This window comes from Sapajus apella, unplaced genomic scaffold (assembly GCF_009761245.1).
Source record: "Sapajus apella isolate SASKATOON/1434 unplaced genomic scaffold, GSC_monkey_1.0 scaffold59, whole genome shotgun sequence".
Taxonomy (NCBI): Eukaryota; Metazoa; Chordata; class Mammalia; order Primates; family Cebidae; genus Sapajus; species Sapajus apella.
In genome coordinates this window covers 2,639,653-2,658,206 of record NW_022436999.1, presented here as the reverse complement: position 1 = coordinate 2,658,206, position 18,554 = coordinate 2,639,653, and the positions used below count along the sequence as shown (strand labels likewise).

The 18,554-nt window shown below is 39.2% G+C and overlaps 1 protein-coding gene and 1 long non-coding RNA gene across 2 annotated transcripts; both read right to left on the bottom strand.

Moving 5' to 3' along the window:
• Window positions 1-423: 423 nt before the first annotated feature.
• LOC116528506 lies at window positions 424-5,063 on the bottom strand. The gene is made up of 2 exons (XR_004259071.1): window positions 1,021-5,063; window positions 424-746 (listed from the first exon to the last, which is right to left on the bottom strand). It is a non-coding gene; the product is annotated as an uncharacterized LOC116528506 (long non-coding RNA).
• Window positions 5,064-6,684: 1,621 nt separating this feature from the next.
• Window positions 6,685-10,504, bottom strand: ADAM20 (ADAM metallopeptidase domain 20). The gene has a single exon (XM_032245745.1). The coding sequence runs from the start codon at window positions 10,017-10,019 to the stop codon at window positions 7,839-7,841; it is 2,181 nt and encodes a 726-aa protein (XP_032101636.1). The 5' UTR covers window positions 10,020-10,504; the 3' UTR covers window positions 6,685-7,838.
• Between the last annotated feature and the right edge of the window lie 8,050 nt (window positions 10,505-18,554).

The window sequence follows — 18,554 nt, the reverse complement described above, 5'->3', positions numbered from 1 at the left end:
AAGCAATAATACACAGAATGGTTAAATACAAACGTGGCTAAACAAGTATTAGAGGACTGAAATGTGGAAAGGAAACGCAAGATAAGAAAAATGTAACAGAAGGTGAGAAGCCCAGATTCCCTCTCATGGAAGGACAAGGTGCCCCTGCAGTCAGCAGCCAGCCTTGAGCTTTCTACTACTTCATGGTTTGACACAGCTGCAGTGAGTTAGCCTGCCCCCAAGAACTGGTAAGAGGGACTCTATTTCTGGTGATAGGTGGAACACAAATAGCCCCTGGCACAAGGTGGGTATTCCAATGGTTAAAGCTCTCATAAGTAGTGACTTGGAATATGTGCCACTGGGGAAGAAATCACTAACAGATGAGATGGAGCAAGGGTTTGAGTTGTATTCATTTTCCAAACTATATAACAAATTACCACAAGCTTAGCATCTTAAGCAACATACATTTATTATCTCACAGTTTTTATTTGTGAGGAGTTGGACAGGCTTAGCTAGGTCTTTGGCTCAGGGTCCCACAAAGCTACAATCAAGGGACTAGCTGAGTTGTATTTCTCATCAAAGAAAACATCTTCTTCCAAGCTCATTCAGGATGTCGCAGGTTTCATTTTCTGGCAGTTGTAGAACTCATAGCTTCTTCAAAGCTAGGAAAAGAAGTGTCTGCAGCTTTAAATCTTACCTCCAGACCCTTCTTAAAAGGGCTCATCTGGTAGGTCAGACCTACTCAGGAAAATCTCCCTTTTGAATAACTTAAAGTCAATTAGTTAAGGGCCTTAATGACATCTGCAAAATTCCGACATTTGCCATAGTCTAACTTAGAAGCAAAATCTCAGGTCTCACTCAAGCTTGAGGGAAGAATACATAAAGGCAGATACCAGGAGGATGGGATGCAAGGCAGGGTTGGTGAGGGGGGGCATCTTAGAATTCTGCCGACTACAAGAGGTAAGGAGGAAATTGGAGTTATAAGAATAAAAGCATTGAAGAGTTATTGCTAAGTGTCTTTGATGTACTACAGCAAGATACTGAACAGCTGATGGTGAGCAACAGGCAATTAAAATCCAGGCATGAATGTCAGTATCCTTTCTGACTGCATACAAAGTGGCTCTCATTTCCTTCCAGGGGAGGAGAAAGAAATCCAAGTAGCTGAACCTAAAAAAAAAAAGTTAAATGCCCAATCAAGAGAGCGCTGTAATCAGGACCTTGGTGGAAAAAACTTGAGACTCTGACACACAGGATGGGAACATCTGACTGGATCCCTTGAACTCATGCTCCATATACTCATCTGCAGGAGTGATTCATCCCAGAATAGTGAAAGAGAATGCAGAGGCCACTCCACTCTGAGGCAATGGGTATCTTGCAGAGTCTTCCCCCACTGCCTCTTTTGGCCACTAGGCATAAAGCTAAGATTCAGTCACAGCATAATCAACTGGAAAAGTGCTCAGCATGCTCAGAGAAAAGGTATTTCATTCTGAGATGCATCATCAAATAGCAAACATAAAATTAGGAAGAGAAAAAAGCTCACTCTCCCAAGATATAGGATTTTACACCTTGGCAAGGACCCTAGGGCATGGTGCAAATTTGTTCCTGGGATGGCTTCTAGAAGCAATGGAAAAAGTAATGCCCATACAGTGAAGCTGGAATGCCAGAATTGCCATAATAAATGATTATGGGATTAAAAGCTTCATGGCAATGGGCATGCTGAAGTTCTACAGGGCCTTTAGATGATAATGTTCCATAGGAATGTCCATAAAATACACCATTTACCGAAGGCATAAAAAATGTGCTAATAAGAGGAGCACTGGCATTACTAGAAGGTCCAGTATTGAGTTTTTGCAAGCCAGGGCTCAGAGTAGGAGGGGGTGTTACAGAACTTTACTCACTGCTAGCAGTGGTGATAGTATGACTCTCACACCTAGAGGTCAGGAGGCAATATATAAGAAGCTGCAATAGCCATAAAGACTGGCAAGATCAGAATGGCGGCCAAGACCTAAGGTGATGGCAGTAGAAGGATTCCAAAATCCTTAAGGGCAAAATAGTCAGGCAGCCAATAAGGATATTACTTTATGCCAATAGAAGAAGCCAAGCATAGATGACTGGGAAGCAAAAAGCAGTTGCCTCCCCAAAAGCTAATCACTTTCCCAGTTTGTGGACTTGAACTTCTTTCAAACCTGGAACTCACTCCCTGATGACATGGACAGAGCCCTGGGACCAGGATGCTATAACACCATTGCAAATATATAAACAGTAATGACTCCCCCAGCCCTTCACCAAAGGGAACTAAGGCCACTTACATAGCTGTGCAAAGGAAGGGGGGAATATCTATCCATTTCAAGACTATTGAACACAGGGACTGAGTTGACATTAATATCAAGGTACTCAGAACATTGTGAAGACCTTCCTGTTAGAATGAAAACATATATGAGGACCAGGTAATAAAGTCTTAGCAATGCTCTGACTTACAGTGAGTTATTGGTCTTATGGACCCAGGGCTATGATAATACTTCCACCCTCTGTCATAACACAGTGAGAAAACTGTCTAGCTATCCCACAGTACATCACATTGATCGAGTACATTGGTGGCATCATGTTGATCAAACCAGGTATACAAGATATACAAGAGGTAGTTATGACGTTGAAGACTTTGGTAAAACACATGAGCTCAGAGGATGGAAGATAAGTTCTGTGAAGAATAATAAATTGTGATCAAGGACATGCTGTGTCAGTAAAATTTTTAGTTTTCTAAGAGTCAGGAATACGCGGGGTTATCCCTTCCAAAGAAAGGCCAAATTATTCCTTTCTGCACTTCCTACCATGAAGAAGGAAGGACAATGCCTAGGGATTGCTTTGGTTCCTGGAGGCAGCGAATTTGATACCTAGGACCACTGCTCTGGTCCTTATATTTGGTACCATATAATGCTGTCATCTTTGAGTGGAAACGAGAGAAGGAAAGAACTCTGCACCAGGACCAGGTTGTGATACAAACAATCTTCCACTAGGGTCATACTCTCTAGTAGACCCTATGATGTTGAAAGTATCTATGATAGAAAAAGATGTTAAGTGGAGTTTGTGGTAAGCCCCAGAGAAAGAATCACAGTGTATGCCTCTGGAGCAGCAGAGGCGTGCCATCAGCGAACAAACAATAAAGACCAAGCTGATCACCTAATCTGGCATTATTCCTAGAAGAACATTTGGAGGGAAATTGACTATAATTGGTCATTAGCATCCTGGAAGGGTCAGTGGTTCATTCTTACAGTAATAGACACATATTCTTGATATGAATTTGCCTTATCATGCTGAGGTAAGGCAGTGAGCCTCAGTGAGCACCGATATCTTGGAATATTTGGTGTATCTGACCCACTGGTCTATTGTTTCCATATAATATCATCAGACCAAGGTACAACTTTACAGTGAAGAAGTTGTGGAAGGGGGCCGAAGAACATGGTATATACTCGCTGTATAACAGATAACATAATCTAGAAGCTGCCAGCCTAATAAAGCATTGGAAATGCCTACTGATGGGGCAACTGAGCTAAAGCTGAAGCACTTATTGCGAGGCAATATACTACAGGAATAGGATACCATTCCCCAGGATGAATTGTATGCACTGAACTACAGATCTTTACATTGGTCCAGGAACCAAGGGCTGGAAACAGGAGTGATCCCACTTACTGCCATTCACAGTGACTCACTGGGGTGATTTGTGCTTGTTGCCTCCTGCAAGTCTGGACTCTGCAGCTTAAAGGTCCTGGTGCCCACGTGGGTCACCAGGGCACAGTTAAGAGTCCCAATAAATTATAAGCTGAAACTCACTGTGTCCTTGCACCAAAAAGAAGACAATCACATTCTTGACAGAGGTGATTGACCCTAATCATCAGGAGGAGGCAGGGCTCCTAAGACGGAAATATAGGGGTATATGTGTAGAACCCAGGTGATCTCCTGAGGTGCCTATTAGTACTCCCCGGCCTGATGGTGAGTATAAATGGACAGTTTCAGCAATCACAGCCTGAGAAGGGCATGATGACCAAGTGCTCACATCTTTTGGAGATAAAGACCTGGGTCATAACACATAGTTAAGGAAACCAAAGGACAGTAGAGGAGTGAGACAAAAAGTATCCATTTCAGCGTCAATCCCAAATGTCACAGAGGGACTATGGTTTATCCCATTAACTTCCCATTTCTAAGGTTTCCCACAGAAAGGGATGTCCACCAGAATCCTGGAGGCATCGTTCCCACAACATATATCAAAAAGTGGGTCGGAGCAGTGCAAATATTGGACTGTAGAATATATGAATATGTTTCTTGGATCCTCCTTCAAGAAGACTTGCTGACCATCTGCAGGAATTATAATCAGAAGACAGCATCCAGGAGTTAGCTCTTTGGGGTCAGCCTCAGTTACAAAGAGGCACCCTACCAAGCTCATGCCCTTCTCCCACATCCACTGAATGAACACACTGAAGGGATGAAGACCAGACCATTTTGACCCAACTCAGACAAATCAGTCAAGCAATATTCAGTCCAGAGTTCACTGCCACATTGGCTGAGGCTGTGTTATACAAGTATACCTTATTTTTATCACACTTCAATGTATTGTGCTTCACAGATACTCTTTTTGGTTTTGTTTTACAAATTGAAGGTTTGTGGCAATCTTTTGTTGAGCAAATCTGTTGGCACCATTTTTCAACAGCATGTGCTTGCTTTGTGTCTCTGTCACATTTTGGTAATTCTCACAATATTTCAAGCTTTATTATTATTATTATTACTGTTATATCTGTTACAGTGATCTGTGATCAGTCATCCTTGATGTTACCATAATAATTGTTTTGGGGTGCCACAAATCCCAACTATATGAGAAGACAAATTTAAGCAAAAAATATGTGTACGTTCTGACTGCTCCACCAACTGACCATTCCTTCATCTCTCTTCCTCTCCTTGGGCCTCCCTATTCCCTAATATATAAGATGAAAATTTGATCGATTAATTTATAACCCTACCATAGCTCAAGTGTTCAAGTGAAAGGAAGAGACTTGCATTTCTCACTTTAAATCAAAAACTAAAAATGATTAAGCTTAATGAGAAAGGCATGTCAAAAGCCAAGCTAGGCCTCTTGCACCAAACAGCCAAAGTTGTGAATGCAAAGGACACATTCTTGAAGAAAATTAAAAGTGCTACTCCAGTGAACACACAAATGATGAGAAAGCAAAACAGCTTACTGCTCATACACAGAATGTTTGAGTGGTCTAAATAGAAGATTAAGCCAACCACAACATTCCCTTAACTCAAAGCCTAATCCAGAGCAAGGCCCTAATCTTCATCAATTCTATGACGGTGGACAGAGGTAAGAACTCTGCCAAGGAAAAATTTGAAGCTAGCACAGGTTGGTTCATGACGGTTAAGAAAAAAGTCATCTCCATAACATAAAGTTGCAAGATGAAGCAGCAAGTACTGATGTAGAAGCTGCAGCAAGTTATACAGAAGATCTAGCTAAGATCACTGATGAAGGTGGCTGCACCAAGCAACACATTTTCAATGTAGATGAAACAGCCTTCTGTTGGAAGAAGACTAGGACTTTCACAGCTAGAGAGGAGAATTCAATGTCTGGCTTCAAGGCTTCAAAGCTTCAAAGGACAGGCTGACAGTTTTGTTATGGACAAATGCAGGTGGTGTATTTAAGTTGAAACCAATGCTCCTTTGCCATTCCAAAAATCTGAAGGCCCTTAAGGATGATGCTAAGTCTACTCTGCTTGTGCTCCATCAATGAAAGAGCAAAGCCTTGGTGACAGCATAGCTGTTCACAGCATGGTTTACCGAATATTTTAAGCCTATTGTTGAGACCTACTTCTCAGGGAAAAAAAAAAAAAAGGATATCTTTTCAAATATTATTCTTCCCTGACAATACACCTGATCACCCAAGATCTCTGATGGAGATGTACAAGGAGATTAATGTTGTTTTCATGCCTGTTAATGCAGCATCCATTCTGCAGCCCATGGATGGGGTAATTTTGACTTTTAAGTCTTTGTATTTAAGAAATATAGTTCATAAAGCTATAGTTGCCATAGATAGTAATTCCACTGATGGATCTGGGCAAATCAATTGAAAACTTTCTGGAAAGGATTTGCCATTCTAGGTGTCATTAACAACATTCCTGATTTATGTGAGGAGGTCAAAATATTAACATTAAAAGGAGTTTGGAAGATGTTGAGTCCAACCTTCACAGATGACTTCAGTGGTGGAAAGAACTGTAGATGTTGCAGAAATAGCAAGAGAACTAGAATTAAAAGTGGAGCCTGAGGATGTGAGTGAATTGCTGTAATGTCATGATAAATCTTGAATGGATGAGGAGTTGCTTCTTATAGATGAGCAAAGAAAATGGTTTCCTGAAATGGAATTGATTCCCGGTGAAGATACTGTCAACAATGTTGAAATGACAACAAAAGATTTAATATATTACATAAACTTAGTTGATAAAGCAGTGGCAAAATTTGAGAGGATTGGCTCAAGTTTTGAAAGAAGTTCTACTGTGGGTAAAGCCTTATCAAACAGCATCCCATACTGGATAAATATTTGTGAAAGGAAGAGTCAATCAATGTAGCAAACTTAATTGTTGTCCTATTTTAAGAAATTGCCACAGCCACCCCAACCTTCAGCAACCACCACCCTAATGAGTCGGCATCTATCAACAATGAGGCAAGACCCTCCACCAGCAAAAACATTATGACTCACTAAAGGCTCAGATGATTGTTAGTATTTCTTAGCGATAAAGTGTTTTTAATTAAGGCATTGCATTTTTGGACATAATGTTATTGACTACTTAATAGATTACCGTATAGCATAAATATAACTTTTATATGTGCTGGGGAACCAAAATTTTGTGTGACTCACCTTATTGTGATTTTCCTGTTATTGCAGTGGTCTGGAACTAAACCTATATTATTCCAAGTTATGCCTGTACTTATACATCTCATCTGTACAACCCACTTCCTTGACTTTTTTCACAGCTGTTGGTCCCTAACAAAATCTTGTACTTGAAACTCCAATCCAGTGTTTGCTTCCAGAGAACTCAACCTACAACAACAAAGTAGCTACAGAAGGCACCTAACATTCCTAGGGCCAGGAGAGCAGAAAAAAGAAGTTAGGTTTACTAGAGTGGAGATGATTAAAGAACATTTCCTGCAGAGTAAGGACCCAGGCCTCTAAAGACAGCACAGTGAACAGCTGCTGCTGCCTTAAGAAGTCAGAGGACCACAGCCCTGCTCACTCCAGGGCTGCTGCTGGTATTTCTGAGGAAAAATGAGAGGGGTTCTAAAAGTGACAACAGAACTGGAATCTGAAGCCAAATGTGATTACCAGAGCGAATGGCCCCAGCCAAAATAATGGTGACATTCATGGTAAGCACACAGGAAAGAAAGCTCCCTTCTCCCTCATCATCACTCCAGGCTACTTCTACTGCCCCCTTTTAGCATAGCTAAATATGCCAAACAGAAATGAGGTGTGTAGGCACATCCTGAACATTACATAGTATAGCAAAAAACAAAAAAAAAGGGGGAGGGTTAGAACTGAGGGACACCAGTACAAGACTATCTTTTCTGTGCCTTTTCTCAGGAAACATAAAGAGATGACTTCTGGGAAAATGAACCTTTAATATTGCTTAAGACACCATAGAGAAGTAAGAATATGCTAGGAATCCTTTGCTGTGATATCTAATGCTTGTGATCCTGACATGAAATGTCCATGAAGTTTTGTTTAAACAGTAAGACATGCCTTCATATTTTTCTATTATTAAAAGAAAAATTGGAGATTCAACAATGAAGTATGAGGCGTAGTCTCCTTTTTCCCATTTCTCTTATTCTTCATCTTTTTTACTTTTTTTACGTTTCTTAAAAAGCACAAGTAAGCAATATAATAAAAAAGGAATCAAAGGAAGAAGGAACAATAATAACAGGTAACCCAACTTTCCCATCACATTTAATCCTTCCACGTTGTTCCTAGGAGGTGGGCCACTATCAGCACTACCTCCATAGCCTTTGTCCTTGCAGTAGGGAGGTGCCCATTCACGGTTGCAGTGACAGTGTTGTTTATTGTTGCAGACTCCCCTCATGTTGCAGGTCTGAGGCTGACAGGCTTGTGACAGATGAACCACACTGGCACACTTCTTATGGATGCAGATCTTTTCTGGACCACATACTGTGCCATCTTTCACCTGACCAATATCAGGTATAGACATCCCTAAATGATAATCAGTGCCCCAGCAAGTGGTGTCATTGAGGTGAAACTGCTGCACTGTAGAATGCTCCCTCAGATTGGGAATGATTCCTACATTTTCACACTGAACCCTCCCACACATGATATCGGGGGGCCAACATTTTACGTATGTTGTGCCTACAATACCACAGTGACCAAAACGGTTTCCTTGGGTGTTGATTTCTTCGTAGCAACTCTGAGATGCGCTCCTTGCATCTTGGCCAAAAATCTCTTTACATTGTATATCATGGTTATTACATGTCTTTTCATAGCAGAAGGCATTGACATTACAGGAGATCCCGTCCTGCACATACACATCATCTGGGCATTGATGGGATGTCCCATTGCACCACTCTGGAAGGTCACATTCACCAACTTGTTGTCTACATAAAGTCCCTGGTGGCAGAAATTTGCAGTCTTTGCAACACAATCCAAAAGCACAAGCAGCTCCAGGACTTAGAGTACAGTTTAACAGACAACAGGGATCTTCTGCACACTGCTGTGTGGTTCCACAGTCACATTCCTCTCCTTCTTCAACCACTAGATTCCCACAGTACTTCAGTCTAATGATATTCCCTGGATATGGAGGAGGGTAAATACATAATCCCCTACCGATAGTACTATCCCAATAATTGGCATAACTGCAGTTGCTAAATTTAGTTGTCAACTGTCTGTAGGGATGCATTATGCACCACTGTAGCTCACACACACACCATTCAGTGTCGTGTCGCATACCCAAATTATGACCAAGCTCATGGCTCAAAGTAATTGCAAAAATGACCAACCTGTTGTCTTCAAAAACGTCAACTCCACAATTAAAAAGATTATGGCATATTCCTTTAACATAGGCAACACCAAGCTTTACGCCTTGCATCTCTTTTATGAAAAGATGTGCAACATCATATTGTAGTCGATTATTAAGGTTATAAGTCTTCCAAGTAGCAAATTCTTCTAAAACATTATCTAGGTCTACATTGGTAGCAACTGGATTTGATGAAGTCCATATATCAATTCCAGTCAAAATTACATCAACCTCCAAAGGATCATAGAAGGAATCCACTATATTGATAATGTTAAATACTTCATGCTGCACTATTGATGCATTACTTTGAGAAAAAAGGTATCGACCATTATCCACGACCACCGCCAGCTCAACAAACCGCCAATGGGTCCACCAGCCAACAAAAGAACTTTGCTTCAGAGTGAAATTATATGACAATTGCAACTCCAATTGGCGTGCTATTTTCTCTTCTGTTAACCCACATCTCATAGGTGGAAACTGTGTATCATCACTGTCTATCTTATGTACTAGGTGTTCAAAAGTGGCAGAAGCACTAATTGGCTTGATTTCATAAAAAAGGTCATTTATCTGTAGCATTCCAAGAAATCCCCCAGAACAGGTACTAAGTGCAACCAAGGACTCAGGGACCTCCTCCACATAACCATGGTAGTAGCAGTCATCCTGGATGAAGGGCTGATCCTGGAGGAGGGCATGCTGCTCCGTGTAGGTGAACACAGGGAGGTGTGTGGCAAACAACAGCTTCTTTACCCTCATGTGGACAGTGTATCTCTGTCCCCCCAACCGCAGGCTATAGGAGAGCCATCCAGGAGCCTTTGCACCTCTGCCCCTGCTGATCACCTTCAAAGGGATTACCACTTCTGAGGAAGTGAAACCCTGGGAGGGCCTGGCCTGAGAGTGGCCAGAAATGGACAAAAACACCCCAAACCAAAGCAGCAGAAGAGTGACCCTGATGTGCACCAGAGGCTCACCCATTGCCATCATGAAGCTGTGATTATGGAGCCATCTGCCTAGAGCAGACGATGACAAGGTATGAGGCACTGCTGGTCTGGTTCCTCCCTCTGAGCTGTTCAGGGTGCTAGGCTGACCTTTAAGGATCTGGAATCTGCGTCCTGGTGGAGCTGGACCATCAGAGCTGCAGTGCTGAAAATAAAAACTGAAAGAGCCAGGATGGGGTGGGTGGGATGGAAAGAGTGAGGAGAGAGAGAAAAAAGCCAAAGTGATTCTTATATTTGGACCATATTTGAAGCAATAACATGCAAAGGATTCTCTTAATACATATGGGCAATAAGATTTCCAGATGGGGCAGATTGAACATAGTTGAGTTATTGTCAAACTTCCGTGATAGATACATAAAGATTCACTGTATACTGTTCTTTAAACATGTAAAATGGCAAGGCATTTTCCATACATTATTTTAATGTATTTATTTTATTTTATTTATTTTACAGATGGAGTACTGCTCTGTTGCCCAGGCTGTAGTACAGTGACATAACCATAGCACACTGCAGCCTTAAATTCCTGGACTCAAGGAATCCTCCCACTTTAGCCTCCAAGTAGCTAGACCTGCAGGCCTGCACTATAACGCCCAGCTAATTTTTCTTTTTCTTTCTTTTTTTTTTTTTTTTTTGGTGGTGATGGAGTCTCGCTATGTTACCCAGACCGGTCTCAAACTCAAGTGGTCTTGTCTCGGTCTCCCAAGGTACTGGGATTACAGGCCTGAGCTGTCATACCAGGCAAAATTATTCATTTTAAAGACATTGGCATCTGACACAAATCTTTCTTCCAACCAAAAACCTACTGACAACCTGCACATTCATGTGTACCACACATCCAAAACCCATCATTTTTTGTTCCTTTAATATAGTTTGCTCCATCTCCCATCTCCTATCCCAGATATTTTATGTATACCTCATTCTGCTCTAAATTGGTAGTCAAAAAAGCCCCGCTACAAGGGCTTATTAGTATTGGAAGACCTCCTCCAATCAAGACTTTTTAACTTTATAATATATTCTTATCTGCAGGAAAGCCCTGGGAATTCCAAGAAAGGAAGGCATATGATGGGGTAACATGGAGTGGGGCAGCTGTTTTGGGGCAGTGCACACAGCCCACTAGCATCATAATCTCTATCATAAGAGGCTCCTCCTGATTATGTCAATACAGATTTGATTCTATTTTTCACATGGCTGGTGAGTTACCTGGATCTACCGATTTCAACCTCAGTGTTCCAAAGAAAGCTACACAGGGGAGCTTAAGCCTAGAGTCCGTTCATTATAATGTTCAGAAGACCACAATTTGAGTAGACTTTAAAACCTTATTAGTGTTGAAAACAAATTCTGGCTCAAGTAAAAGCTAATTTTGCTCAGATCCTGACTTTCACTTAAAAATGTTGTTGATAATTTGCTCAATATTTGAAATCAAAATGTTAAAACAACTTGGGAGACACACTGTTAACACATACTAGTGGCCTCAATATTCTAAGAGCACAAATGAGCATGTGCAACATCCTTAGCATTATGATGTCAAGAAAACCTGTATCCTTCCGTGTGGGTTTCCAGAACTAACGGATGACCACCAGAAGCCACAAGAGGAAATCAGGACTACTAGGTGAGACCTCTTAGGAAAAGTATCTCTGATAGAGGTGAAATCCCAATTTAGATTTCTTCTCCATAGCTCTCTTCATAATATCCTTGTTATATGTCACAGAGTTTGGAATATTAAGATGGAAATGGGTGAAATGAGAGAGAATCATGAAAGAAAAAGCCTTATAAAGAAGATAAAACCTATATTAAGTATTGTCAGAAATATGATGAGGTTATAATACAAAAGCTTATTCCAAAGAATCTGTGATAGGCCAGTCCATGCCATCAATGCATTACTCCAGAGACAAGTCTTGAGGAAACACTGCCTTCCCATTAATTTTGTGAACTGGTATATTCTGAAGACCTTTCCTCTAATATTACTAGGATTTTAACCACTGTGAGAATCTTCCTCTGAATCAGTAATTAACTCTTTCTTCTACTTCCAGTAACAATTTAAAACTCATCAACACCCTATCTTATGATCTTTCCACTCACTCACAGTCACAGCCTAATTTTATGTTTCTCAAACTCAGGTCACAAACTATAAATCAATTTAGTGGGTCACAACCAAATGAAATACAACTGCGTAAAAATATCAGAGGGTTTTACACAGATCCTTAGTAAGACCTTCACACACTGTAACCAAAGTTTATATTCAATTTTCCATATCTGTTTATATCTGCACACTCTCATGCTCACTGAGTCTTAACGTAAACTAAACTACATTTCTTACTGTGGGTCACAGTCAAAATCCATTGGAAGAGCAGTAGCCAAATAATGAAAATGAAAGATTTTAGGGCAAAACTCTGTCCCTCTTTCTTTGCTGAAAATAAAATCCTATCTGTAGCTACAGTCATTCTTAACTCTCCCTGGGTTCTTGGATTCAATTTCAGTGAAAGATGTATCTTCCTCCAGTTCCAGCTCACAGCCCCTGTATCTGTGCTATGAATTCTATAGTCCTACCTACGACTTGAAGATTGACTACTATCAGATTTATCTTCAACATTTCCTTCATTACTTTCTCTTTACCTCCAGTACATGAACATGCTTAAATCTTTACTAACCTTAAAAATATTTATCTTCCTTTACTCTCACATACTCCCAAGGCTTCCATCTTGCCACTAGAGCTTTTTCTCCTTAATGGACAAGAATCGCTTACCAGCAAAATGAACAATTATGCCCACAGTCCCTTCCATGGCCACGGTCATCAATGGTCTGCATTGCCCCTCTCAAGAAACAAATATAAGAATTGACACCTCACATGGTAAAAGGAAACAAATCTCTGTAGATCTCACAGAGGATTAAGCTCTTGATCTAACTGCTTAGTAGCAAGGTCCTCTCAGTTACAGACCACACCAAGAGGCTCTTAAAGTCAATTGACTCTGCCTCCACCACGTCTATCCAGTTTTCTTTTTCTGTCCCTCTCCCTCATGCAAATGTCAGGTCAGCCTCTTCAACCCCATCCAATGAGCTCCACACACAGCATATGCTCACTTCTGCTTTAGGAACTTTATTCATGCTCTACCCTTATCTAAACCATCTAAACTTTCCTCATTCTTGAACCACATTACAGTATCCTTCAATGTTCAGATTAAATTTAACTTCTGCTTTGCATCATGAGTATTCTGTAAACTTCTGTATAAGCATCATATACAAATATTTATGTATACTATCTGCTCTTTTATGTACGGTTCTACCACATCACCAAACTATAATTTTGTAGAAAAATATAGCAGAAATCTTGTTAATGATGTAAAGTGTTCACATTTTTGGCTAAAGAAAGCTTAGTGTCCTTAATATGATTTCAATTACGTTAAAACCTGCATAAAACAAAGGTGAATGTGAAATTCAATACAATATTAAAAGTAGCTGACTTGATGACACACTTGGGGAGCTGAGTTTGGAACAACTGGGAGATAATCTTATATCTTTGCCATCTACTATCTTCTTTTTTAGAGATATGGTTGTGAGGAAATGGATCAGAAGTGAATAAATAAGGATCAATTAAGTGCATTTTCTAAGAAAGTCTTTTTCATATTCTTTTCATGATTATATTAATGACTAGATGATTTATTTCTTTTCATGATTATATTAATAACTGGATACATAGGTTTCCCCTAATGTATGGGGGGCTGAACTGTTCCATATGTCCAGGCAGAATTAGAGAATCCTCTCTTAGGATGTGTTAAACAAAAAAGTTTCCTCATTGCAGAGCTTAGTGGACACAATCTGACCTATGCCAGATTTGACTGACAATGATGAAAGAAATCACCCAAGAAATGAGAGGCTTGGGAAAATATACAAACCTAAGCCTGAAAAGGTTTTGACAAGGACACAGTAGATGATGCTATCGAGAAGAGAAAACTATAAACAGGCTGATAGATGGCTGCATGAAAAGAGAGTTTCCTTGGGTCCGACCGAACGGGCAGTCACCTGGAGCATCTGTGTTAGAGAATGACGGAAGCTTCCTAAAGCAGGTTTGACTATACCTGGTGTGTGGTAAAAATAATTTAATATGCATCTAAAAGCAAGACAAACTGTTACAAGAGACAAACGGTGAGACTATATAATGATAAAGGGTGCAATTTATCAGGAAAATATAACAATTAGAAATATATGCACTCAATGTTGGAGAACTCAAATATAGAAAGCAAATATTGACATAATTTAAGGGAGAAATAGAAAGCAACAAAATAATAGTAAGATACTTCAATCCCTATTTTCAATAATGGATAGAACATCCAGACAGAAAATCAATTTTAAAAACTAACTTTATATGGGCTAGAAACTGTACAACAGCTATCCTCATATGTGATGGGATTGCTGATTCAGACTTCCTTATCTATCCATACAATTTTGTTATGTCCAGAGTTCTAAAGCCATTTTATAATACTGCAGTATCCCTTTTCTTTTATCTTTTTCTTTTTTCTTTTTTTGAGATTGTGTATCGCTCTGTCACCCAGGCTGGAGTGCAGTGGTGCAATCTCAGCTCACTGCAATCTCCACCTCCCTGGGTCAAGCAATTCCCCTGCCTCAGCCTCCCAAGTAGCTGGGATTACAGGCACATGCTTGGATAATTTTTTTGTATTTTTAGTAGAGAACAGGGTTTCACCATGTTGGCCAGACTGGTCTTGAACTTCTGACCTCAGGTAATCTGCCCACCTCGGCCTCCCAAAGCGCTGGCATTACAGGTGTGAGCCACTGCGCCCAGCCAGTATTCCTTTTCTACAGCCATATTAAAAGTTACAAGCATTTATTTTCCAATTTAGTTTTACTTTCAGTACATATCAAAATTGTACTCTTCAGATCAACAAACTAACTTGAGACAAATTATATAGCTTTCTGCACATCTTTTTTTCCTCAGGTGTTAATCAAAGAGTGAAAATGGATACTGCTTTAGTAATGTCTGCTTTATTCTTAAAATTTCTTTTGCTAGATGTAAAGCTTTGGTGTTAACAAAAGTGATTTTAATATGTAACTATGAATGAATGTCTTTAGTTTACCCGTTTGTCTATTATTATTTTCATTTATCCTTCAGAGAGGAGGATCCTTTCATGATCTTGAATACATTTCATTAGATATCATTGCATTTTAAGAATGAAAATACAACCGTTTTCTGTCTTAGATTCCTGCTGCTATGAGAAGCTGAAAATCAAGAATGTGATGCACTTTTTACATTACTATATATCATACATATACCATAGGTTGCTTTGATACCTATCCTGTAGCACAGCCACTAACAAGAGTGAGTTAATTGTAAAATTCTCTTTGAGAAGGATTCAGTACAAGTAACTAATTCTTAGCTGGCAGTGGCTTATGAAGGACAATAACTTAGGAACGTAAGAATTCTGTTAATAGTGCACTTTTTCGCCTTAAATGTCTTCTACTACTGAAAATAGTTTAAATCTTAGCTTTGTTTCTATTACTCCCTCTCTCTGCCTCAGAAAGAGGAATTCGGAAGAATGGCTTAAAGGACGTAGTGTCATTGATTTGTTGCTGATCTTTTAGAAAACATTAGTCTATGTAAGCTGGGGACTTATTTTTTGTTTGTATATAGGGGAGAAATAATGCCACCCTGAACCAGTCAGATTTAGTCTGAATCAAATCAATCAAAACTCCAACTATTCTGTTTCTCTTGTATATTTTTACTTAGCAAAGGAAAATTTTAGTAAGAATGCCACTTGACAAGAAGAAAAGTCATTTCTAAAGCACATATCCAAACTTAAAGGTGATTGAACCCAAAATAGTAATGTTTGTGTTTGTATCTTAGTTTTTAACAAAAAATTTAAAAAATAAGAAAAAATACATAATTTTAAAAAGAAAAAAAGCTCATAGAATAAGGATATAAAAATTTTTGTACAGCTGTACAACGTTTTCATGCTTTAGCTAAGTGCTATTACAAAAGTCAGAAGTTTAAAAAATTAAAAGTGTATAACATAAAAAAGTTACAGTAAGCTAAACTTAATTTATTATTAAAGAAAGAAATTTTTAAAAATAAATTTATCGTAGCCTAAGTGCACATATAAAGTTTACAGTAGTGTACAGTTATGTCCTAGGCCTTCACATTTACTCACCACTTATTGACTTACCCAGGGAACCTCTCAGTTCTGCAGGCTCCATTCATGACGACTGTCCTAAACAAGTGAACCATTTTTAATCTTTTATGCCATATGTTTACTATTTCTATGTTTAAATATGTTTATATACATAAATACTTACCACTGTATTCCAGTTGCCTACAGTATTCAGTACAGTAGCATACTGTACAGGTTTGTAGCACAGGAGCAATAGGCTACCCAATATAGTCGGTGATACCATTTTACATTTGTAGAAGTACACTCTATGATGTCTGCACAATGACGAAATCACCTAACAACAAATTTCTCAGAACTTGTCCCCACTGTTAAGTGATGAATGAGTGTATTTGTGAATTTTCCAGATTTCATTTCATCAGTAGCTACTACTGATAGCTACTCTCATTCCACTGTGGTCAGATGACCTAATATGTGAACTATCCTGGAGAATATTTTGTGTGCCCTTGGGAAGAATATATATTCTGACGTTTTGAGTGGAATGTTCTGTGTATGTCTGCTAGGTCCATATGGTCTATAGTGTAGTTCAAGTTAGTTTTTCTTTTTTTTTTTTTTTCAGAAACTTAAAAATTTTTTATTCAACAACGTACACTTATTGTCTCTTAATTTGATCTACAAATTTCTCAAGTTTTTTTTCTGATAAAATAAGTAAATCTGGGCATGGTTGTAGAGTGTTTGTAATTTATATTTTTAAAACACTGAACATGCAGTAAGACATCAATAAAGATCATCATGTAACTGAAAGATTTAATATTGCTAAGGTGTCCATACTATGGAATACTATGCAGCCATAAAAAAGAATGAGTTCATGTCCTTTGTAGAAACATAGATGAACCTGGAAGCCACCGTTCTCAGCAAACTAACATAGGAACAAAAAAACAAATAGTGCATGTTCTCACTCATAAGTGGGAGTTGAACAATTAGAAAAAATGGACACAGGGAGGGGTACATCACACACCGGGACCTGTTAGGGGATGGGGAGCAAGGGGAGGGAGAGCATTAGGACAAATACCTAATACATGTGGGTCTTAAAACCTAGATGATGGGTTGATAAGTGCAGCAGACCACCAAGGCACATGTTTACCTAAGTAACAAACCTGCGCATTCTGCACATATATCCCAGAACTTAAAATTAAAACAAACAAATCTACCTCTTAGAAAAAAATAACATTCAGGCTGGGCATGATGGCTCACACCTATAATTCTGGCACTTTGGGAGGCCAAGGTGGGTGGATCACCTGAGATCAGGAGTTTGAGACCAGCCTAGCCAACATGGTGAAACCTCATCTCTACTAAAAATACAAAAATGAGCCAGGTGTGGTGGCAGGCGGCTGTAGTCCCAGCTTCTCAGGAGGCTGAGGCAGAAGAATCACTTGAGCCTGGGAGGCAGAGGTTGCAGTAGCCAAAATTGGGCCACCACACTCTAGTCTGGGCAAGAGAATGAGACCCTGTCTCAAAAAAAAAAAAAAAAAAAAATTCAAATGTATTAATCTTATCCTAAATTAATTTTATGTTTTATTTTATATTTATAGAAGCCTTCTCAAGTATCATATAAAATCCTCATGCTTAAAAAAAAAATGTGACTTCCAATGTTGGAGGTGGGAAAGTAAAATGGCACGGCTGCTATACAAAACAATACAGAGGTTCCTAAAAAAAATAAACATAGAACTACCATATACTGATATACTGCCATACTGATCCCGCTTCTAGGTATTTATCCAAATTATCCAAATCAGGCTCTTGAACATATCTTTGCACTCCCATGTTCATGGCAACATTATTTACAAGAGCCGAAAGGTGGAAAAAATCTAAATGCTTCCCAACAGACGAATGGCCAAAACAGGTGGTATATACGTACAAAGAAATATTCAGTCATTAAAAAGAAGGAAATCCTGTCATATGCTGCACCATGGATGAGCATTGAGAATATTATACTAAGTGAAATAAGCCAGTCACAGGACAAATACAGAATAGTTTCACTGATGAGGTATCTAAAGTAGTAAAACTCTTACTAGAAAAAAAACCAGAATATTAGTTGCCAGGTGCTGAGGGATTAGGGAAATGAGGAGTTCCTAGTCAATGAATATATAATTTCAGTCATGCAAGATGAAAAAGTTCTAGAGATCTGCTCTACAATAATATGCATATAGTTAATAATACTGTAGTTGCTTCTGGCAAATCTTACCTCTGGGTCTCTCTCAGTGTTCGAATTTTATTTTTCAGTCCTCTAATAACTTTTTAAAATTTTCCTATATTGATTTTCCTTGGTGGGTTTTTCTTATCTGGACAGGATATTGACAGACACAAGACTTGGTACTAGGAGTGATATCAAAAGAGAAAGATAA